This window comes from Anguilla rostrata, chromosome 14 (assembly GCF_018555375.3).
Source record: "Anguilla rostrata isolate EN2019 chromosome 14, ASM1855537v3, whole genome shotgun sequence".
Lineage (NCBI taxonomy): Eukaryota > Metazoa > Chordata > Actinopteri > Anguilliformes > Anguillidae > Anguilla > Anguilla rostrata.
Window position 1 is genome coordinate 25,680,672 of NC_057946.1, and position 24,086 is coordinate 25,704,757.

General features: G+C 46.8%; 4 protein-coding genes across 7 annotated transcripts in view; 2 read left to right on the plus strand and 2 right to left on the minus strand.

The window, feature by feature from the left end:
• Positions 1 to 8,732, plus strand: part of ank1b (ankyrin 1, erythrocytic b) — a 79,876-nt gene extending 71,144 nt beyond the window's left edge. For all 3 annotated transcript variants that reach the window (XM_064307898.1, XM_064307899.1, XM_064307900.1), the window contains 5 exons: positions 1,731 to 2,262; positions 2,577 to 2,817; positions 3,438 to 3,518; positions 4,179 to 4,270; positions 4,573 to 8,732. In XM_064307898.1, coding sequence (XP_064163968.1) covers positions 1,731 to 2,262; positions 2,577 to 2,817; positions 3,438 to 3,518; positions 4,179 to 4,247 — 923 coding nt within the window. In that variant the 3' untranslated portion in view covers positions 4,248 to 4,270; positions 4,573 to 8,732. The remainder of the gene's footprint in view (positions 1 to 1,730; positions 2,263 to 2,576; positions 2,818 to 3,437; positions 3,519 to 4,178; positions 4,271 to 4,572) is intronic.
• A 281-nt stretch (positions 8,733 to 9,013) lies between these two features.
• On the plus strand, positions 9,014 to 13,893 carry LOC135239272 (eukaryotic translation initiation factor 4E-binding protein 1-like). Of its 2 annotated transcripts, XM_064307823.1 has the most exons (4): positions 9,014 to 9,140; positions 9,395 to 9,597; positions 11,657 to 11,848; positions 12,410 to 13,893. In XM_064307823.1, the coding sequence occupies exons 2-4, from the start codon at positions 9,462 to 9,464 to the stop codon at positions 12,439 to 12,441; spliced, it is 360 nt and encodes a 119-aa protein (XP_064163893.1). In that variant the 5' UTR covers positions 9,014 to 9,140; positions 9,395 to 9,461; the 3' UTR covers positions 12,442 to 13,893. The 2 variants fall into 2 exon arrangements, with proteins under 2 accessions (XP_064163893.1, XP_064163892.1); XM_064307822.1 differs by having other exon boundaries at positions 9,089 to 9,597.
• Positions 13,894 to 14,483: 590 nt separating this feature from the next.
• Positions 14,484 to 16,902, minus strand: LOC135239374 (nodal homolog). Its single transcript, XM_064307985.1, has 2 exons — positions 15,650 to 16,902; positions 14,484 to 15,223 (listed from the first exon to the last, which is right to left on the minus strand). Exons 1-2 carry the CDS (start codon positions 16,370 to 16,372, stop codon positions 15,071 to 15,073), a joined length of 876 nt encoding a protein of 291 aa, XP_064164055.1. The 5' UTR covers positions 16,373 to 16,902; the 3' UTR covers positions 14,484 to 15,070.
• Positions 16,903 to 19,952: 3,050 nt separating this feature from the next.
• LOC135239375 (MOB kinase activator 1A-like) lies at positions 19,953 to 23,976 on the minus strand. The gene is made up of 6 exons (XM_064307986.1): positions 23,683 to 23,976; positions 22,689 to 22,855; positions 21,968 to 22,061; positions 21,629 to 21,762; positions 21,376 to 21,539; positions 19,953 to 20,920 (listed from the first exon to the last, which is right to left on the minus strand). Exons 1-6 carry the CDS (start codon positions 23,694 to 23,696, stop codon positions 20,843 to 20,845), a joined length of 651 nt encoding a protein of 216 aa, XP_064164056.1. The 5' UTR covers positions 23,697 to 23,976; the 3' UTR covers positions 19,953 to 20,842.
• Positions 23,977 to 24,086: the final 110 nt, after the last annotated feature.

The window sequence follows — 24,086 nt, forward strand, 5'->3', positions numbered from 1 at the left end:
TTGGCTAATCTGTGTCTGTGGGAGTTTCTGTCTGTGTGTGTGTTTGTGTGAACTCCTTTCACTGTGGCTAATCTGTACCTCTGTGAGAGAGTCTGTGTGTCAGTAGCAGGTGGGGCAGTGAAACTGTTATTCATTATTCATTATACTTTATACGTCTTCCATCTCTCTCTCCAGTCATTCATTCCACACATCAAACTGTGTCCTCCCCACATTAACCCCACCCTGTCAGCCAGCCCCCCAATAGCCACCAGACAGACAGACAGACAGCCAGACAGACAGGCAGGCAAGCAGGCAGACAGACAGACAGACAAACGGGCAGGTAGACAGACAGGCTGGCAGACAGACAGACAAACAGGCAGGTAGACAGACAGACAGACAGGCTGGCAGGCAGACAGAGAGACAGGCAGGTAGACAGACAGACAGGCTGGCAGGCAGACAGAGAGACAGGCAGGTAGACAGACAGACAGGCTGGCAGGCAGACAGACAGACAGGCAGGTAGACAGACAGGCTGGCAGGCAGGCAGACAGACAGACAGACGGACAGGCAGACAGACAAACTGGCAGGTAGACAGACAGACGGACTGACAGGCGGACGGATGGACAGAAATTTGGTTGAAAAACTTGTTTTTATGACTCTTGTGAAGTAAAACAACTGGCTGAACTGTGCTGTTGGCTACATCATACAACTGTCAAACACGAATGTGATAATGTGGCTGTCGACATGGCAACAGAAATTTAAGAAGGATCATTTCTGGAAGCCCTCTGTGGATAGGAACAGGATGCGGCTGTCCTTTGTGTGCTGTGAAACTTACTGTAGGGATTATCCCATGGCTGTGGTGGATTTGTCACTGCAATCCCTAAACCCTGTACGGGGATATGCACATCATCTTTCACATTACTGAATGTGTGAGAACACTTACATACATATTCACACAAATCCACAAACACACACATGCACATGCACACAAACAGGGATAGCACGCACACACGCACACACATCCACATGCACACACGCACACGCACACACAATAACACACACACGTATGTGCACACACACACACACGCACACACGCAAAACACTAGCTATAGATCGATCTGCTGAGAGATTCCCTGCTTGCATTTGTTACCGCAGTTCTTGTAATTTTGTGTCTTATTTATTTGCACAGAGTTCAGATACAGCTTATAGCTTCTTGGTTTCAGGTTATGGTTAATAAGGTGTGCATTTGACTGTGTGTGTGTGTGTGTGTTCACACGTGTGTGCGTGTGCAGATGTATGTGTACGTGTAAGTATGTTTGTGCACATGTGAGTGTGTGTATGTATGTGAAATAGTAACCTGTTGCCTTTACAGCATACAGTGGATTACAGCGATTCGATTGCAGCATAAAGCGATTTTTGTTGTATTCTTGATCCTTTGAGAATCTCTTCTGTTTCTCTCTCTCTCTCTCTCTCTGCATTGCTGCTGCTTTGATGGCTGATAATAAATGCTATGGCTTGCTAACCCCACCCCCCAAAAAAAAAAAAAAATTCTTCCTGCTCAAGCACTGCTTCTGCAGTATATCTCCCCACAGACAACTGCGGCTGCTGTTTCTACCACCCCAACTACCCTCCTCCCCCCCCCCAAATCTCCTCTCCCCCCTCCGCACACCCCCCCTCCCTCCCGTCCCCTCCGGGCGGGGCCGGCTCAGGGGCGCGGGGTGTGAGCGAGCCTCTCTGTGTGTCGCCGTCTCCAGGTTACGGGCTGGTCCAGGAGGAGCTGCTGTCCCCGGCCTCCATGCAGTACAGCCTGCCCTCCCCGCTGGGGGCGGAGCCCTACTGGCAGGAGGTGTCCAGCCTGGACTGCGCCCCCATCGCCACCACCGAGGAAGACACGCTCATGGAGATGTCCGAGGTGCAGGTGTGGCCCTCGGGGGCCAGCCCGTCCCTGGTGACGGTGGAGGACTCCTCGCTGGAGTGCAGCAACGCCGACGACTCGGAGGGCCCCCTGGGGCCCCCCAGCGGGAGCCTGGGCCGGCCCAGCAGCGGGGCGAGCGGCATGAGCGGCTCCATCATGGAGCTGGAGGAGGAGGACGACGGCGGCGAGGAGGCGGGTCAGAGGTCGGAGGTCAGGGGGGCGGAGGCGGCGGCGGCGGCGGACGGAGCCAGAGGAGGAGGTGGAGGAGGAGGAGAAGGAGGGCGGGGCTCAGAGGAAGGGCTTTCTTTCGTTGCAGGACGGCAGCAGGACCACGCCGAGATGAGTCACAACACCGAGTCTCGTCCAGACAGGTGAGACCGTGCAGGTGATCTACACTGACAGTGTGATTTTTACACTGAATGTCTATACTGACAGTGCATTTTATACTGAATATCTACACTGAATTACACTGCATTTTATACCGAATATCTACACTGTGCATTTTACACTGAATATCTACACTGACAGTGTGAATTTTATACTGAATATTTACACTGAATTACACTGTATTTTACACTGAATATCTACACTGCATTTTACACTGCATTTTATGCTGCTCGGCTTCCCATTGGCTCCTTTGCTGTCACTCCTGTTGACTCCGCCCACTCTCCCTCTCCCACCCCAGGATCGGAGCCAGCGCCTTCCAGCCGTACCTGCTGGAGCAGACCTGGCAGGCGGCGGACTCCGTGATGTCATCAGAGCACGGCGGGGCGGAGGAGGAGCTTCAGCAGCCGGTGCGGGACGCGGGCCACTCCCAGATGCTGCACGGGCGCGTCCGCGGCACCCTGCCCTTCGAGAAGGGGCTGGCCTTCTCAAACCGGGGGGCGGAGCTACGAGGCTGGGATCAGGAGCGATGGAGCGGGCAGGTGGGTTTCCAGCAGGGGGCGCTGTTACCTCTCCTCCAGCCCACCTCCCTGGGCTTGTGACCTCATGGTCCTGTAAACCTGACTGGGTTGATGTATTGTCATGAAATGTTATTTTATTTAACCAGGTTAGTCTCTTGAGATTCAGAACCTCAATACTGGGCCAAGAAAAAAAGGTCATGAAGAACTGTGATCTTGTGTAATTGCTCCATCTTGTTTCAAGCAGATCTAGTAACACAACGCTGGCTAAACCTTGCCGGAACCAGTCAAACTTCAGGAATAAATCTCACGAGCTGTAATATCTTTTTCAAATCTTCTAGAGATACAGACTAGCTTGATCCAAACCCTCATCATTAGTCTCTCCCTGGAGAACTTCTTTCTGATCATCACATTACATTACAGGCATTGAGCAAATACTCTTATCCAGAGCGACTTACAAAACTAAAAAAAAAAATAATAATTTTAATCAGCTTATCCAGTCTTGATCCTAACAGCCCATTAACCTCTAACCAAGGCAACTGATCTCAGATCAGCCTTCTAAGCCTTGATCCCAACCCTGATCAGTACTGTGCATCGCCGCGGTAACGCTGTAGTGTGCTCAGCGATTCGTGTGGCTGTTGTAGGGTGACGATGGGCACGACCTCCCTGGGGACCATGAGAGAGAGGAACCGACTGATGAACACGGACACAGTGTCAGTAAGAAGGTCAGCAGTCCTACCCACCACACGCGCGCGCATACACACGCATACACACACACAGCAAACGCATGCACACACACCGCACACACACCGCACACACGCACATACACACACACACATACACACATGCGTGCAAACACACACACACACACACGTGCAAGCACACACACGTACACATAAACACACACACACACACACACATGCAAACGCACGCGCACACGCGCACATACACACACACACACACACACACACACACAAACACATATACACATGCGTGCAAGCACACACACGTACACATAAACACACACATAAACACACACACACACACGCATGTACACAAGCACGCATTATTATTTGACCTTTGACCCCAGTCTCATTAAAGTCATCTGTGCAGCATATCAGTGTGCGCTGCCTTGCCCTTTGACCTTGTCTCCACTGCACACAGAGGCTCCCCACTCCGCCCGCCTATCAGATTGTCCCTGTGACCTCGTTTCTGAGTATCTGGAAACTGAACTCTAATGGTCTAATCCCACTTACCCCTCCTGCCTGCCCTGTGGCTTCCTCTGTTTACCTCCCTCTCTCCCTCTTTCTTCATGTCCCTCCCTCCCCCTCTCCATCTGTACCACTCTCGCTCCCCTCCCTTCCCTCCCTCCCTCCGTGCTAAAGCCGGATGCCGTTGTGAAGAAAGTAACTCAGACAGCGAAGAAAGGCAGTCTGAGGAGAGTAAAGCAGTGAGACAGACGGACCCATGCCTACAGGTACGGGACAGACACACAGACATTACATTGCATTTATTTGGTAGAGGGTTTTATCCGGAGCAATGTACAATAAGAGCATCCCGAGGGTCACTGGAAAAACAGACAGACCGGGCCTCAGACACACAAGCAGAATGACTGGTGGATGTTTTTACCTTCATCCGTTTGGGTGCTGCTCACTTTACTGGCCCCATTTGACCTCAGGCACTTTTATCCGGACCAGCTCCGGTCCGTAAAAAAAAAAAGGACACTGACATCCCCGTCTCTCCCGCTCTCTCGAACGTCACCTCTCCCTCTCCCTCCAGAATCGGCCATCCACTGCCAAACCACCGTCACGTGACCGAGGGACCGAGGAGCAAAGGGGCGGAGAAGAAGAGAAGGAAAAAAGAAGAAAAAAAAAAACTATGAGACAAAAAAACAAAACAAATCACGCAACCACGGCAACAACAAACCGCTTCCGAAATAACAACCTGCCCACAGTGAACGCGGGGTGGGGGTGGGGGGGACAAGTCCCGCCCCGTGGATCCACTCGTAGTTTTGTTACCTTTTTAAAAAAAAAAAAACGAAAAACGGTTATTAGATTAGAGGCATGAATTTTTTCTTTTTTTTTCTATAAAACAGACGAAAACAAACAAACAAACAAACAAAAAAAAAATGCAACAAAAAAGTGCTTCCTGTTCTCTGTATAAGCATGCCGAATTGCTGGTGCATGTCCTGTCGTAATCTACTGACTGAAGGGGTGTGCAGACGGGAGGGGGGATCTTCTGTCTGAAACAAAGCAACAGTCCTGTTTTTTTCTCCCTAATCATTCGCGGTATGTTGGCGTCCCGTTAATGCCGGAGGGGTGTCTGGGAAGTGTCTGGGTGACACCGCCGTACCCGACTGGCGCGCCGTACGCTACGCTCCAACGCTTGTGATCCTTTGAGCCGCGGGGCGGTCTTTTTCTCGCCGACCGGTTTCTGACTCTGGGTCGGCTCGGAAAGCGGGGCGAGGAGTGGGGGGGGGGGGGCGGGGGCTGAGGCTGACTGCACAGGTGCATGTTGGGATTGTGTACGAGGGTGATTGTGTTTGAGCCCATCTCCTAGGAAGTGGGCGGGCCTTTGGAGAGGGCATGTGCAGCGTATAACAGATTCTAACAAGATGGTCAGCTCAGTATTCCTATAATTCAAAGTTCTGCCTCTGACTTGAAAAGTTCCAGTTTGATTCCTCATGAATATTCACGAAGGCCATGGCCAAGGACAGTACTGGCGTGGGAGCAAAGTCTGACTTTGACTTCATGAATATTCAGAAGAAACAGTGATGTAGCATTTTGAACTACTGTTACCAACTGGTACAGGAATTGGCCATCTGTTTGCTGTAGCAATCAGCGAATCACTTTGCTGGAGGAGTTGAGTGTCTGCTAGAGAAGACCAACCATCTACATCCCCTTCTACACCTCTTGTAACTCAATTACACAATGGTAGCACCATATGCTTTTTCTCCTCGTTCCCTTCTGTGCAGTTCCAGGCCTCCTCATTCCCGTCTGCGCAGTTGTAGCCCCCTCATTCCCATCTGCGCAGTTGTAGCCCCCCTCATTCCTGTCTGCGCAGTTGTAGCCCCCCTCATTCCCATCTGCGCAGTTGTAGCCCCCCTCATTCCCATCTGCGCAGTTGTAGCCCCCCTCATTCCCATCTGCGCAGTTGTAGCCACCCTCATTGCCATCTGCGTAGCCCCCCTCATTTCTGTCTGCGCAGCCACCCTCATTCCTGTCTGCGCAGCCACCCTCATTCCTGTCTGCGCAGTTGTGGTCCCCCTCATTCCCGTCTGCACAGTTGTAGCCTTCCTCATTCCCGTCTGCGCAGTTCCAGGCCTCCTCATTCTCGTCTGGGCAGTTGTAGCCCCCCTCATTCCTGTCTGCGCAGTTCCAGACCTCCTCATTCCTGTCTGCGCAGTTGTAGCCCTCCTCATTCCCATCTGCGCAGCTGTAGCCCTCGGTTGCTCCCATTGCACAACCATATGTCAAATGTTCAGCTTCACTGTTCCCGCTAACCTGGCAACCCTATTCTCTCAGCTCAGGAGTGTGGCTAACAGCCAGCACTGTGACAACCCACTGTAAGACTGACCCCATTACTGTGAAATAAACACACACCTTCTCACACTCCCTGCGGCCTGCTCTCAACACACACATGCACACATAGACACGTATACACATACGCACAGTCACGGCCGTACCCGAACGTCCACGCGCTCGCTCACTCACGCGCTCAAATTCACACGTCAAGACAGGCACCCCTCGTAGAACGCTCGCGTTGATTTCAGAGTTCCGTGACCCACGATGCCCCTGATGTTTTTTTTTTTTTTTGCCGTCAGTTTTTACGAAAGAACCGCAAAAACATTCAGGTGGACTGCAATTATAAATCCACTCTGTGAACGTGTGTGCATACGTGTGTGCATGTCTGTGCGTATGAATTGGTCTTTCAGTTGTCTTTCGCCAAAACGCAAGTGTGTAATCCTGACAATATGCTCATGTATTACTTAATCAGGTTGTCACTTCTGTACTATCGATATTGTTTTAAGCCTTAATGTCTTGTATTTCTGAAAAACAGTGAAATGTTTAGTCTCTCGTGTTGGGCCATCAGGTTTTTTTTAGCAGCAGTGAACTCACGTCTTCCCATTTAAATCTCATTGCCCTCCACATAATGGATTGTACTGACTCGGTTAAACATTGGTGGATAAACCAGTACATATGGGTAGACTGGGGGGAGCTCAGTGCTTTCTCAGTATTCCCAGGCAGTGAGTTTGAGAGCAGTTCTGTATTACTGTGCAGCTCAGTGGTCAGAGAGGTGCAAAGTGCAGGAACCTGTGTGTGTGTGTGTGTGTGTGTTTGCGTGTGCACGCGTGTGTGCGTGTGTGCGTGTGTGCTGCTGACATTGTCTCCAGCCACAGCAGCATTAGTGGTGTCCAGACCATACTTGAAATAATGTTTCAATGTCGTCCTCTGGTGGCCGCCTGGTGTAGCATATCTACTGTGCTGCAATTATATAAATGCAACAGCTTGGGGACAGGAGGTCTGAGTACAACCTGTCCTCAAGAAATTACCTAAGAAAACCGCAGTATTAAATCCTATGACTCTGATTGAAGTATTTTCAGATGTATTGTACATTTTAAGATATGGCACATAGAGATGTACTATATGAATGTTGCACAAGAATATATATATTCACAGATGATCATATGAATATATTCTTTAAAAAGTGATGTCATACCGACGGGTGCAAAGAAATGTCATTTATTTGTTGTTAGTGTACATGCGCTGAATGTCCGAATGAGGGACTGAGAGGGTGACCATGAATGTAGAGTGCGTTCCTCCTCTGGGCGGGCGGCGCAGGGAGGAGGGGGGTGTCGCTGGGGGTTCGGTCGCAGGGTGTGGCTTTGTTGGGGTGCTGGGAGCTGGAGTTCTAAAAACACACTGGGGGAGCCCACTCATTCACACACGCTGTCTGTCATCACGCCACGCTCCGAGTTTATTTCAGACACCGCTGCTCAGGGCAAACGAGAGTGTTCGCGGGAGCCCAGCCGAGCGGAGAGCTGAGCTCTCCACGCGCAGCGTTTTGAGTGGGTGGTGCTAGGCGGGGTGCGGAGGCTGGAGGGCAGGGGAGGTTAGGATTCGGTGGGCGGCGGTGATCGTGCGTTTCATGCGAAGGCAGCGGGCGAGCGCGAGGCTAGCCGGAGCTCTCCGACGGCTGGGCTGCATTACGGCTCTCTGATCTACGTCAAAACTGAGCACTTCATTTCATTTGCAGAGTTGTACAGAAAAAAAGGGGCTGGGTCTTGCTTGTCCTGGTGTTGCAGTTTGCTCTCGAATCCAACTAAGGAATCGAGACCGCACAGTGTAATAAGCTGAGGGGTAAATTAGTCAGCAAAGACAGAGGTGGGTAGGGGTGGGTGGGAATCAATGGTTTCTCCACGTTTTAAAAGTGCACAAGTACACTAAAAATAAAGGACATCAAACATAAGATACATGAAAAAAAATGTTCATAGAGAATATTAACTGTTGCAAAAACTAGAGATGACCTATACTCCTTTAGAATGGATTAATGACATTATTAACGCAATATCATATTACTATATACTAAGGAATGCAACTGCGCACATGCACAGAAAAATGTTTGTAATATAAATATATGTATAAATATATGAAAAAAAATCTATTTAATTAGAATGCTATGCACCCTTATAGTTATGTTATGGATGTACTTTTAGCATCTTAGTTAGAAAATATGGAAATGCCCTCAACATGGGAAACATACAGGCTGTGTTGGTATTTTAACTTCTTTTTTTATTGTTCTGGAGAGAGAAAAAAGAAATATATATATACAAGCCTTTTCATCAGAGTCAGTCTGACATGAAGATATGTATAAATCATTTACCCTGTACACCAGCTCAAACCATTTACAGAAATTAATAAAGAAAACGATGAAATGTCTGAATGTTTTTGGTACTATTCACGTCTGTGTGTGTGTGTGTGTGAGAGAGAGACAGAGAGAGAGCGAGAGAGAGAGAGACTGTGATGTGTGAATTTGTGCTTGTATATCCATGGTATTAATTCGTTTAATAATGCATTAAAGAACTTAAGTTTATTAAGTTTTGATGCAGCATATGTCATTTTTACCGCTGAATGTTACGTAGGCTGATAATTTTTTTTGAGTGAGTATAACTCACTCTACTCTATGATATTTCCAAACAACAATTCCCATAATCCTCAGAAAATGACACATAAGCCCCGACAGGGGCGCGTGTGGCGTGTTTCTCATATTAAATGCAGTTCCTTCCTGCCTTGGCTCTGTGGAGTGCATGTGCGTGGTGTGATGAGAGACAGAGTGGAAGGAACGTGGTGAGGTTTAGCTAAAGAATTCGGCCTGTTTTGTTGGGTTGCGTGCGGCAATGTGTGATAGCATTGTTTGTAGTGTTATTAGCTGCAAATAGCATATTTTATTTTTGTAAATAGACGTCATTCAATTTGCAAAGGTGTAGATTTTGGGTTGCTTTTTTGTTTTTGTTTTGCAGACTCTAGCCATATGCTAATTTGCTAAGTAGCTAGTTAGCCTTGCCCTTGTCAGCTAGCGGTATTGCTGTTGTTCTTTTTAGTTTGCCCATCGTTGACTGAGAGCGCAGTGTTGCATCTGGTCAGTAGTCGCCGACTCCTACTGTGAAGATGTCCGCGGGCTGTCAGAAGACTTTTAGCCGAGCCATCCCGGCTACCAGGCGGGTGACCATCAATGACCCTGCGCACATGCCGCAGGATTACTCCACAACACCCGGAGGGACACTGTTCAGCACAACCCCCGGAGGTAAGGTCAAAACGCGTTCATTCCTACAAATCCCTCATTTTTAAAATAAGTACTCCATTCTCCTGCGTTAGAATGCGAGCGTGTGTTGCAGGTGTTGTTAACGTTAATAGTGGGTCGCTACGTGACATGCTAGCCAGTCAGCTAGCTACTACACGCAGCTGTTTACTTAAGGTTTTTTTTTAAATTCTAATATGACAGAATACACTGACATTCGTAATACTAGTTTGTTGGTGGTCTGTCTTTAACGTTTTGTTAAGAAACGAGCTAACCACTACAGCTGGTGTTAGGTTGACGTTAGCTCCTGCTCCTTCTAGAAGGTAAACACTTGTCGCTTCGTTCTGTTGTGCGTTGACGTGCCATTTGTCTTAGATGTCACTGCCTACACATAGCCATACGTATCATGTAACTGCACTCGGAAACACTCAATGCAGTGGGTGCAATTCTGTCGTTTCATGCTCAACGGGTTAAACATGATTTTCTTATGTCGCGACGGGGCAATTGTCACCGATGTCATAGATCTATAGCCTGTTAGGAAATAGCCTCCTTACGTAAATGCATGCAGATTACCTATTTTAAATGCAAGGGCAGCAGGCAGTGTTGTGCTAGTGTTGTTATGCTTTCCTGTCATTCGTACTCGTGTCGTCAGTGTAATATCTGTGTCAAACGGTCATGTGCACGCACATGCAAAACCCAGTGAGTTCTGCATATGACGTGTAGAGTTCGAAACCAAGTGAAAAGTAAGCTGGAAAAAAACTTATCAGCACACGAGAGACCACAGACCTTCAACGAACTGAACGGATAACAACAGTGTGATCACTTTGTTTGTTTTTTCCCTCTGTGTTCTTAAGTCCAAATCAACTTGTTTCCGCAGTGCAACAAACCGGTTTTTAACTCGTGTAGCTTGGGTTTAGCGTCAGATAACCTGTTCTAGGCCCTTTTTAACTTTTTGTGCTCGCCACATTACGATTGGTGTTTATCTTTTTTTCGGGGGCGGGGTTCGAGTGGCTTCACGGGCGGAAAAGATTTAGATGAAGAAAGTAAACCGGGCGCTGTCGTGTGACGCGTATCTTGCCACAGAGACTGACTCGTTCTTCTGCTTTTCTGAGCCGAGCAGTCATCCGAGCTGTTCGGTTTCGCCAGGTAATTGGGGGACAGCCCACACCTGCCCACAATGTGAAAGCACTGCGGGCGGAGTCTTTAGTCTGCGGTTATAACCCAGGACGCGTCCAGCTGTTGACGGGGGAAGGCGGTCTGAGTTGACCCCGCTTCAGGCCATCTGCTGCAGGAGATGTAAACAACGTGCTTCTCTCGCACGAACGTATTCAGGGCGGCGTAGTCTCTGTTAATGGCTAACTAAACAGAAGCAACGGACGGCAGAAGGAGGGAGTCGCGGCTTAGCCTGACCCGCGTGGGACTGTGTGTTAGCCACTGGGCATGCCGCAGCTAGTGGGAACTTGGTTCTTTGCACACAGTGCTTCTGGCAATGACATGTGACCCCAGCGAAAATTCTCTGTCCCCTCAGACACCATATATATATACCCCTGTGAAAATAAAGTGTCCACTTAACGAGTGGCATGTATTTATAGTGAAAGAGTTGCGCCATACCCCCAAATAAACAGCACACTGGTTGTATTCTCTCTCTCTCTCTCTCTCTCTCTCTCTCTCTCTCTCTCTCTCTCTCAGTTGGTTGCCCTGCATCAGAACAGTAGCCTTAAGGCTGCCTGGTCTTGTTTAGATTTTAAAGTGTTTGCATTTTATACATTTGAAGTGTGTGCATTTTCTACTTTTTAGAAGTAGACTACTCGCTGCACATAGTGATTTATTTAATTATAATAAGCAATGCAAAGCACTAAGACCTGGAAAACAGAATCATTTCTCAGCAGCTTTGCCTTTTAGTGCCCCCCCCCCATTGGAACAACGAAACCAAGATCCACACTGCACTAAGAGGGTCCCCGTACCCTTTATCACTATGGGAAAATGTGATGATGTGACTGTTAACTGCTCAACATCCATAGGTGAATAACAGCCTTTCCGTCGCACCTCTCTCCTCCAATCGCAGGCACCCGTATAATCTACGACCGTAAGTTCCTGCTGGAGTGCCGCAGCTCCCCGTTGGCCAGGACGCCCCCCCAGTGCCTCCCAGACATTCCAGGGGTGACCAGCCCCGCCAACGCCCACATCAACAACGACAAGGGCTCCCCGAAACCGGCGCTGAACAGCAAGCACACCGCCCCCGCGGACAAGGGTGCCGGTGAGTTAGCCGCTGGAGCCGGAACCCGGCCCGGGCGTGTTCTCAGCGGGTGTGCGAGTGTCAGACACGGAGCAGCCTGCGGTCAGAGGATCGCGACCCTTTTTAAGGAAGGAAGTAGCCGCGCGCATTAGTGCGCGTCGCACGCACACTCTCTACAGTCAGCCCGGCCGAGGCGGGTCTGAGCCTGCTGCTGTTTTTTTTTAAAAAGTGAGGCCTACCGATTAACACGCGGTTCTGTCCTTCTCCACCGACCGTCCCATATTTCCCACAACCCGCTGCAGGATTGTTATGGCAGAAACCCATAACTGCTCAGTGGCTGTATCTGTAGCTTTGTCTCGTTCTGTATTTGTAGCCCAGGGAGCTGCATATTTTGAAGCATAATTTCATAAAGAAAGCGAAGCCAGTGGTTTACATATGCTAGCCTTTATCACAGTGGGTTTGATGCCTGGGTTCCTGGATTATTTTGATAGTTCAATCATTTTTTTAAAATATGAAAGGCAGGTCGATTTGGCTTGTCAGTTTTGGCTGACTTCCTGTGTCCCGTTTTTCTGATTTTTGAAGGGGACGACGCACAGTTTGAAATGGACATCTGAGCTGGTGCAGGAAAGGTGGAGACGGCTTTGATTCTGGAAGCAATGAAGACCGTGAAAGAGGAAGAGTCAACTGGAAATGGGTGCTCACGCCATGTACTTCCCGCCCTTTCCCCAGCACTTACCCAGCACCTCCCCCACCCCAAAAAAGAAAAAAAAAGATTCAGCCAGACACCCATCCACCCACCCCCAACCTTTCCTGGCCCTCTTCTCTGATACTACTGAAATAATCCCATCACCTCTGCTGCTGTCAGGAATTAAGATGCGCACACACCTACCCTCCCCTCCCCCTCCCCCCCATACACCACACCTTTCCTAAATCCACTCCACACCACACCTTCTCTAAACCCAGAGCCAGATAGGAGATGCCAAACCAGCACACAACTCCTACCCCCACCCCCCTCCTCACCCCACTAGCCCTTCCCCATGCCGTCCGTCATACTCCCCGGTTGTCTCACGAGCGACTGTACCTTACATCAGGGCTGCCCATCCCTGTTCCTGGATATCTACTGTCCTGTACTTTTTCCACTCCACCCCTAACAAAGCTCACCTCATTACTCATTAAAACAGCTAGAGATTTCGCTCAGTTGCTTAGTTCGTAGAGTCAGGTGTGCCAAACTAGGGTTGAAATGAGAACCTACAGGACAGGGTTGGGCAGCCCTGCTGTGCATCCCTTCGGTTTCATCTATTGCCGTGACTCTGTGTGGACACTAGAGGGCGTATCACCCGTCTCACTATCACCTGTCTTCACTGTCCGTCCTCAGAGCCTTGAGCACACTGGGTATTGTGTGCCCCTGAACACTACATGATGTCATCAACAGTAGCAGTAACTGCCCCTTAGTCAGTGGTTGAGGGCAGATTACCCACAGTGCTCTTCTGAGGGGTCTGTCCATCTGTCCTGCTAGCTCCGTCTGTCTGTGTTACTGGCGAGCAGCAAATTAGTAAATGGAAAAAAAAAATCTATTAAATATCCATTGTTATTATAATGGAGTTAATATCAACTGTGACAGAGCCATGGTATTTTGTACCAAGCCGGAATTAAGTACTTAAATAAGCTACTTATTTAAATTGATCTGTTTTCTCTCGGTTTTGAGACAAGTGCCTGTATGGGTACACCATAGACTGTTTTATTCCAGAATTAACAACCCATATTATTCTCCTCATCTTCCTCTTTTTCATCCTCATTGTTTCAAATTTTAATTCTGTTTTTCTTAAAACCATGGCCTTCCTCACCTCCCAACAATGTTGCCTATGTAATATTAGTTGTTTCCTGTAATTTAGCAAAAATTATCTTTTCCACCCAAAGTGTCATACTTCAGAATGTAAGATACCTTTTTGCCTGCTCCGTTGAAGCAGTGGAATTTACACACTGAGAAACGAAGACATTTTACAAGGTTGTACTGACAGATAAGGAGAGGAATTCGATACGGAAAATAAAACATTGGCGTAATTTTGTGGCCTTTGTCTCTGTGTTCTTTTTCAAACAATATACGGCCCCATGCAAAGCCACAAAACTGTGAAATTCTCTGTTAAACACAACTTCCTAAATGGTCCGGTATTATTTGTACAGAAAAAAAAGCTTTAATGGTCAGGATCAAGATGGCCGCAACACTGACCTCCAGAGCTGCGCTATTTAGTGTAAATTTAGTGTAAATTTAAGAGCCTGGCCATTCAGGTTACTCAATATGACGGAGATTATGATTGTCCAGTGACATGGAGCAACTCGGGAAATCTCAAAAAGCTATGCAAGTTTGATACTTTGTCATTTTCTCCCTGAAGGGATATTCTTGGCAACGGAAGTGTTTCTGGTTATTTGAAATTCACTAACCGTCAAAATAGGGTCATGCTTGGGTCCACTCCGGGTCCTCTTAAACTTACTTAAACTTACAATAAGTGTACTTCTCAACCAAAAAAAATAGCCTTGGATATGAATGTCGTCGACTCCAGTCCTGTACCGAACGAGTTTATGTACCATATTCGCTCGCATGAAGACACACTGGCAAAAACCACCACCGTACAGTTAAAGTGTTGGAAAATGATTCTTTATTAAATTAATTTCTCACATGATCACTTTACAAAAATAGAACTGTGTATACATCATAAGTACCTGTATAAAACTATAACTTTGACTAGGTAGGTGCTCTTTTAAAAGGCTACATTCAGAAACGGGGCAAGCAAGTACATTCATCTCAAACCTAGTTGGCTGTGATCTCTCCAAGTAATGTGACAAATGTGATGCATTAGGTCTTGACATTTATAAAATGATATATTTTTACTACACATCCACATGGCAAACTTAAATCTTAAATATCAGTGCATTAAGGTTGTCGAACTTTATCCGTTTATCCGATACAAGTCAAAAGAGCTCGTATGAAGTACCAAATGCAATGCAGGTAGATTTAAACACGTTTGTAAAAATACAAAGACGTATTTCGATTCGTTTCTCCTCCCCGTGGCCTCAGAGCGGCGTTCCTGTCTGGGAGTCTCTGAGCCGTGAGGCAGACACGCGGGCCGGTCGCCTAGGCAACGCAGAGGCGGCGCGCGCCGCTGGGCCAGCGCTGGGCCGACGGCGACGCGTTGGCTTTTTTTTTTTTTTGCAGTTGGGCCGATACCGGGCCGTCGCGGGGCGCGCTCAGTGGCAGCCGCACTCCTCCACCACCATGTCCTCGTGGTGCCGCATCACCACCTCGCCGTCCTCGTAGTACAGCATGGAGAGGGGGCTGAGCCGCGTGGGCACGCAGGACGGGCACGGCACTCTCGACGGGTGATGCATCCTCAGCAAGCTCTGCGAAAACAAACAGAACACAGACCTCAGGTCAGTCAAATCCACACTGCTATTCAAAGCTAACCAGTGACACCTCTTAACCATTTGAGGTGTAAGATAACCGATATGCAAACGTCTTCTTAACTAAACAGTCTAATGCTGATGTAACTATCACTACTGGTAATTGAAAACAATGGAGTTCTAGAACCGACTAAGGGGGGGAAACAAAGAAGAAAAAAAACCTACTTTTCAAAGGGTTAAGTGACCCTTATGGGGTCAAACCTGAAATCTCAATGTCACGAGCCTAGTTTAACCTAACCATGGTACACCATCACCTCTAAAATCACACTTACACAGCAAATGGAGCCCAAACGGTTCCAGACTACAGATGCGCTGAATCAGTTAGCTCGTGTGTGTACGAGTGGGGGAGGCGGGTGCGCTGCTCACCTGCATGTAGGCGTGGTTGGTGGGCTTGAAGTCCTCGTCCACGGGGCTGGGGCACTCGCCCTGGCAGCGGAAGGCGTTGTAGCGCTTGGGGTACACGATCCACTGGTTCCAGCCGATCTGGTCGAAGTCCACCCACATGTCCACCCTCCGGCAGAGCGTGCCCCGGCCAGGCTCGGAGGCGGCGGCGGAGGAGCCGGCCGCGGCGCCCCCCGCCGCCCGCACGCTCTCCCTGCCGCCGCTGCGGTCCCTCTTGTGCCGGCGGCCCGCGGGCTCCCTGCCGGACGGCCGCTCCTGGGCCACGTACTTGGAGCTCTCCACCGCGCGGATGAGCGTCGGCGCCCGCTGCCCGTCGCGAGGCGCGGTCTGCTTGGAGAACACCACCATCATGACCCGGTTGGCCGTCGGGTGCTGGACCTTCCCGCCCCGCCCCTCGTCCCGCTCGCCCTCCCGACCGGCTGCCGTGGCCCCCCCTCGTTGCCGGCGCAGCCAGGCCTGGATTATGCCCGTCACGTTGAAGACTTTCCAGGCCGACTCGGTGGCGCCCGGCACTGCGCCGAAGCTGCCCAGCAGGAGGCGCTCCTCTCGGCAGGGCCCCGCGTGCCCGCAGACCTGCCTGAGGGAGTGGTACACGTCCACGGTCACGCGCTTGGCGGCGGAAAACTCTGGCAGGTGCACGCGGAGCTCCGACAGCTGGACGCTGTCCCTCGCCGATATGGCGGACATGTCGAAGGTGATTGTCCACCTCTCCCCCACCTGGAAGCAACCTGGATAAAAAAGACACAGCAGAGGGTTAGAAACAGGCTCAGTAAAAGCTGCTGCAGAATCAGCCTCAGCTGTGTCTGCATTTAACCTAACTTACATTTAGTATTCATAATAGGAACAAACAAAAAAATAACAAAACAATCGTGCGCACAAGGTTGAGAAACCTACTATTCAAGCCAGTGCAACCAGGGAGGATATAATCCATAATCGCCACTAGAGTGGATATGTGGATAAATGACATGTATTGAGGCCCCTATCGCTGTCTACATTTTACACACACAAGCAGCCCGAATACAAACACCATCCACCTGAAACAGGACTGCACCAGCTCGAATTCTACAGGATAGCCGTACGTAAACGTGCGTAAAAACGCACCGTGGTGATTTGGAATCTGAATTTTAACATTGGCTGAAATATATATACACGAACAGCTTCGAAGATTATACGACTTGATTAGGATATGCGTAGATAGCTAAATAAATATACAGAATTATATTGTAAAACATTTCAAATTAAATACAGCATACTCACTTTTCGCTATGAGACTGAGAACGGAGTCAGCCTCGTGTAGTAGCGGGTTCTCGTGGCCTGTGTTTCTGGTGGTGCTGACAGGTGTCACTCTAACGCGGTCTGCGGCGGTTAAGGTTCGGTAAAGCTGCATCATGTACAGCGGGTATCCGTTGGGATGGAATCCAGGGGTTTTTAACGCGAAACTGGAAGCAGACGCCAGGGAACTTGAACCGGATCGGTGTGCTCCGCGAGCCCTTTGCAAAAGCGCTTTTCTGAGAGCGAGTTCCACAGGAATCGACCCAGAGCTCACGATGCTGGTCCAGCAGGCGAGCAGTGGGCAGAGAACACAGAAGACGAAGGGCGCCATGATTACCGTTAAAAGTCCACTTTTCAAATTGTCCGTCGTAATGTAATGCAAAAGGTAGAGAAGGAGATGCAGAGAGGTAATGCTCTGTCCTCTTTCCTCTGACTTGTGCTGTTTGGAGTGCTGTAGTGCTGAAGGTGGTCTAGTATATAGAGGTCAGTCGTCCTTTGATAATCTCAGTCATTGAAAAGCCTTTGAAGTTCTCCCTGATCTTCCCTGCACGTTGTCTCTATCAAATGAGATAAAAGGGCCCGTTTTGCCAAGTTCGCCGTCTCTCGAAACCAACCAACCTTTCATATGCACGAGGTGTGAGGACCATGATCTTTCTGCTGTTGTAAGCGATGTATATTCGTGATCCCCTTTGATTAGACAGCAAAACAATAATATTAGTCAAATTAATCAGAGCCGGAGAAAGGGGGTTTGATTAACGACTGGAGGCTAGCCACGCGAGCATAATTATGACGCAATTAAAAGTCGGAGCTAATTTAGACGTGCTATAACTATTTTCACATCATTCGGACTACAAATAAGTAAAACAACTGAAGTTAACCAGTAAATTCCTTGCGATTAAGTACAGTTTTCGATGATTTAATAAATGTCATATAGAAGCGTAGATGAAATTAATCACTGGTATAAATAAAACAGTAAAGTTTGTTATATCGTCTGATGTTCTTATTTTATTTTTTATCTTATTTGAATTCTAAAACAGAGACGCTACATTTAATCGGCAATTTATTGCACGTAAATGGGGATGATTGTATGATAAACTTGACTACAAAAATACGTAGTGGCTCCATCTTCACTGATTCGCTGACGCTTAAGACTATAGGCCTACATTTCCATTTGAAACTTATAAGCTTCGGAACCGCAAAAAATTAGAATCTGTTCTCAAATAGGAAGTATAGGCTTTCCTTGTAGTATTGGCTCCATTATTAGAGATGAAGTTTCTTCTTCATTGAAAGGGGAAGTAAATTCGCACCCACTTGTCAGCATGAAAGTGACTCCGGGAGCAGAGCGTATTTGATGATCTTCAAATATGAATAATCAAAGCCGTGCATTAACGTCACACTTAGTTTAATACTGGCCCTGAATAGAAATGAAGAGTATTATCTAACGCCATCAGTATTTCAAACGCAAACATGAAATAGGCTACATTCGATTAATGTGCTATTATGTCACTGATGGAAAGTCTATCAGCAAGCAACAGTAAGAAGTAAACCTAAATAACCTAAAATGAGTTTCTACCTGTAAATTATAGACTGCAACACCGAAGAAACACTAGGCTACGTGAACTATATCAGAAATGTCTATATCATAAGTCTTCGTTTAAACTCTGTTTTTGCATATTACTTATTGTATATTTCTATGGGTATGCATTGTGATTGCAAGGTTTGAGGGGGGTCAGCATTCGGAAATTAGTAAGATTAATGACTCTTAAGTTTGAAAAATCAACTGTGGATAGAAAATTCGAAACCACAACAAAATGAACTGTAGATAATAACAATAGTTCTTAGTTGTATATGTACTGCAGTCTATATCAGTTCTAATTAGAGACTAATACAATTAAATTGTATGTAGAGTGATACATTTACTCCGTTGTTTCTCGGCAATACTATTATTACAAAATAATAATAATAGATGGAAAGTTATAAAATTAACGGTACAGAACACAATTGAATTTTGACAGTGCATAATAGTGGGATTTTCTGCCAAATTTGGCCGTGTCATTCTCAAAACGGCTGAGAAACTGTCATTCTGGGTATTCCAATGAAACAAAGACCTTCAAGGAAGTGTAGCCTATGTCATTTGGATTACAAACTGTAATTTTCGTGTTATTTATCTGACAGATGAACAATATCAAACGTAAATGATCGCCAATCGAAAAACCGAAAAGAAAAATAATCGGGGGAAGATACAACTATGGCTTAACGGAAAATGAATCGCCATCTTTAGATCCTTCATCAGATCAGAAGGGAGATCAGTCAAATTTGGCCATTGAAGTGTTTTGTAATCCAACCAATCACGACAGAGAATCACAAATGAGATGAAAGGAATAACTAAAAAGAGGAAAGCGGGCTGTATAAGTGTGCCTACCCGTAAAACAGACATTTCACATTCGATTTTATTTTGCCCATATTTATTTCAGAAAAGTTCAATTATATTACTGTAACATTTTTTTAAAGATACATTCTTTATTACACGTGTTTAAAATATTCTGCTTATGTACCACAAATTTAAAACAAAATATACTACAGTCCCTTGCTCGCCGAATTAACACTTTCATGTACTCTCAAGTGTTAAAATATTCATTTTTCAGCTCAAATGTGGTGCATTTTCGGTTAATAAAGAAATAGTTTACATTACATACACTTAGAAAGGCATTTCAAGTTTTACATTAAACGTAACTCAAAGTAATGAATTCACATTTAGTTGTGTCCCCTGCACAGAAGTCCACACCTCACAACCAGATTCATAACTTTCTTCTGACATGAATCGTCCGACTAGTACAACTCATCACGAACTACACTTTGTTCTATGAATATACAATCCAAAGGTTTGACTGATAAACATTTTATACCTGAAAATGACATTTTGGTAATTAAGTATACCCAGTAATTTGAGTAAGAAAACCTAAAGTATTTTATTACACACAGTCATTTTTTAAAAAAATTCAGGATAAAAAATAAAGAAAAACTATGAAATTGTTTGACCGCATGATAAACTCATAAACTCAGAAACTGAATTCTTGTGCAAAAAACACCAAATGTAAAATTATTACAATGAGGAGGGAAAATAAAATTAAAAAAAAAAAAAAACATCCATAATATCATTTAATACTAAAATCAAAAATGGCTTGGACTATATTGCCTCTGATGTATATAGGCAAAAGTTGGTCCCAGTTGAGGAATCCCTAATAGAAATGATACCTTTGACATACGTAACATACACTGTCCATCAGTGCAATTTATGAACCGGGAACCCCTGTATGAAACATTTAAAAATACTTCTTAAAAGTAATTAAAACAAAAACAGAAATTCTGTCCATAAAAGTGACACTAAACTTGCTTTAGAGTCTTGCTTTTTCATTCTAATAAAGTAATAAAAACTGGATGTGAAAAATATTTTTGGACATCAGAAAAAATATGTAATCATTTTACAGGGAGGATCACAGACAGATCCTTTTACAGGGAGGATCACAGACAAATCCTTTTACAGGGAGGATCACAGACAGATCCTTTTACAGGGAGGATCACAGACAGATCCTTTTACAGGGAGGAGCACAGACAGATCCTTTTAGAGGGAAGATCACAGACAGATCCTTTTACAGGGAGGATGAGAGACAGACCCTTTTACAGGGAGGATGACAGACAGACCCTTTTACAGGGAGGATCACAGACAGACCCTTTTACAGGGAGGATCACAGACAGACCCATGTACAGGGAGGATCAGGGACAGACCCTTTTACAGGGAGGAGCAGGCACTGACCCTTTTACAGGGAGATCCAGAGAATGACACTTTTACAGGGGGGAGTCACAGAGAGATCCAGGCTCAGGGGCCTATCTGTCCTTGGAGCCCAGCTTCTCTATCAGGTCCTGCAGTGGAGCCAGCTCCCTCCGATCTATCAGGTTAAATTCCTACAAACACAAAGCGCACACCGTATGCTGACTGACAACACATTACTCTCCTAAGCAATAAGGAGCTCAGGCAATAAAAAATATATATACAGCAAAAACATTTCAAGGACACAATAAATACGCTACGTATCCGGAGGATATGCAATGTGAAGTAGGGAGGGAGGGAGGTAATAAGAACATGGGTGATGAATAGGCGAAAAAGGCGCACAAATCTGGAGAAAACTGGCAGCTCTACGAGGTACTCAAGGTATAAGGCCGTGCTCAGTCTGTTCCTGAATTAGGTGCTTTTCTGTGTGTGTGTGTGTGCATGTACATGTGTATTACCAGTATGAAAGTGAAGTGCGTGAATGAGGTGTGTGTGTGTTACCTGTATGAAGAAGAATAAGCATTTTAATGAGGTGTGTACGTGTGTGCATGCGTGCGTGTATGTGTGAGTGTGTGTGTGTGTGTGTTACCTGTATGAAGAAGATGAAGTGTTTGAATGAGGTGTTGAGGTGGGCCTCCTCCTGCAGCTGCATGACGGAGTCAAAGTGCTGGTGGTAGATGTGGGCGTAGACCCTGAACAGCCTCTTCAGGATGGTCTTCGCCACGGACAGGAAGTTCTTGGGGAAGGGCACTCCTGGGGAGCAACAGACACACAGTACAGACACATACGGAGCGCGTGCGAACAGAGGTATGCTACTGGCGCGGTGCGCATCTCTCACTGACCAATCTTGGAGGGGAAGAGAGTCTCGTCGTCCAGCTGGTCCTGCACCCAGGTCATCAGGTAGTCGATGTATTTGGGGGCGGAGCATTTGATGGGCTTCTTAATGTTTGTGCCGTCGGCCCAGTGGTACTCGTACCTGTCATTTAAAAAAAACATCTCACTCCCCTTCCGTTCTAATTCGCGATGCGGAGAACGTTCCGCCTCTCAGTTCGCCACATTGCTCCCGCGTGCAGGTACAAATCCACTGTGAAGCTAACGCAGACCTCCCATTTGTTTAAGGCTCACGTTGACCTTTGACCCCTAATGAAGTAGCAGGGCCGGGAGGCGGGTGTGGCACTCACCTGGGCCCTGCGGACATGATGACGCAGCTGATCTCCGTGCAGAACTCTGTGATGGTGCCGTACAGCATGTTTATCTGGTTAAAGAAATCCACGGCTGAAAAGGAAGAAATGGCATCGTTGCCTTCACTCATTTGAATGACTTCTTTGTTATAAACAAACTGAAGCCATTGCTGCATTGATCGCAGGCTATTTCTGTCCATGGGTGAATACAGTTGTCCTGCAGACTCACTGTTAACAGCGCATAGTCACGGGCTCTCTCTGTTAACAGCACATATAGACAGGCTCTCTCTGTTAACAGCACATATAGACAGGCTCTCTCTGTTAACAGCACTTAGAGGCAGACTCTCTCTGTTAACAGCACTTAGAGGCAGACTCACTGTTAACAGCACATAGGGGCAGACTCACTGTTAACAGCACATAGGGGCAGACTCACTGTTAACAGCGCATAGTCACAGGCTCTCTCTGTTAACAGCGCATAGTCACAGGCTCTCTCTGTTAACAGCACTTAGAGGCAGACTCACTGTTAACAGCACATAGGGGCAGACTCACTGTTAACAGCACATAGGGGCAGACTCACTGTTAACAGCACATAGTCACAGGCTCTCTCTGTTAACAGCGCATAGTCACAGGCTCTCTCTGTTAACAGCACTTAGAGGCAGACTCACTGTTAACAGCACTTAGAGGCAGACTCACTGTTAACAGCGCATAGGGGCAGACTCACTGTTAACAGCGATCCACTCGTTGAGATCCTCTCCCTCCGGCAGCATGACGGCCTGCCGCAGATTCCCGCTGCCCAGAGTGGCCTCTGCGTGTTTCAGCAGGTCATACTGGTGGGAGCCTTCTGGAATGTTCTTTTTTGGCTTGAAGGTCTTTGAGGAACGATTTCCGCTGAGAGGGAGAAGGGGGGGTGTGCAATGAAGAAGGGAGAAAGGAGAGTTCTGGAATGCGGTTCATTTTGTAATGAAAGGTTGCACCCATTCTAGTTATTACACATTTTGGTAATAATGCACAATTTTCAACAAGTGTAGTTATAACAGATAATTGTATTCAACCTATATATAACTGCCCCCATTTTTCATCTGTCAGTACTACTGCTGTCAGTAGCAAACTCTATACAAAATGTCCATAATAAGTCTACAGAAACACGGTCATCTACAAAACGGGTCTTATAAATACATAAAAGAAATGCTAATGCAAAATAACCATCTTGTCCAAATGCATCAACTGACTTCTAACGGCCTCGCTAATTATAGCATCGTAGACTGTGGTAATGACAGGGAAAGGCCACTCGTCATAACAGTCCATCTGGTGCTAATGTAACAAAAGTCAGGTCGGTTACACCCACGCTTCAGAAATAACAAGCGCTATTGCTAAAGCGGACGATGTGGCTACTATGAAGTAAATAAGTGCGGAGTTAGTTTGCCAGCACGCCTAACTGTCTGTTGAACGTCATCGGAAGCGCCCCCAACCTGCAGTCTCACTCCGCAACACTTTAAAGCACTGAAACGTAGCCTTGCTCAAACTATTATTTGTTACAGGAAGAACTTAAAATATCTCGACAGAAAATTGAATGTTAATGACTCAGAACCAAAATGTTCGACTCAGTTAAAGCAAGACGTCTGATTAAAACAGTCTGTTAAACGTTTTGGTGCAGCAAACATAGTCGTTATTTCGCTTCGAAACAGGAAAAGCGCATCTCGTTTTTCTATACTCACAAAAGGAAACTCATGGCAGCAGACAAGCTAACTTTCTGTTCTGTGCTGACACGAAGAAAAAATTCAACGGAAAATCTCACAGAACTCCGATCACTGGTTTGCGTTTGATGTCTGACAGGCAATTCGGTGAATAAGACTTTCTTTAACTTCGCTACTCGAAAAATGTCCGCTTGTTTGTACACTCGATTTCCCAGACCACCCAAACTTCTCTTGTTACCCGTGTAAACGCAAGATACCTTTCCCTAGCGTCTCTAGTTATCGCGAGAGGTGAGATAGACTGCCGTCTTCTGGAAAGCACAGCAGTTCGGGACGTTCAGATTGTTGTTAATTTATCTTAGTGGTGACTCGTATACAACGCTGTTCCTAGAGATCTAGCTACCAATACACAATTGTATCCACAGTAG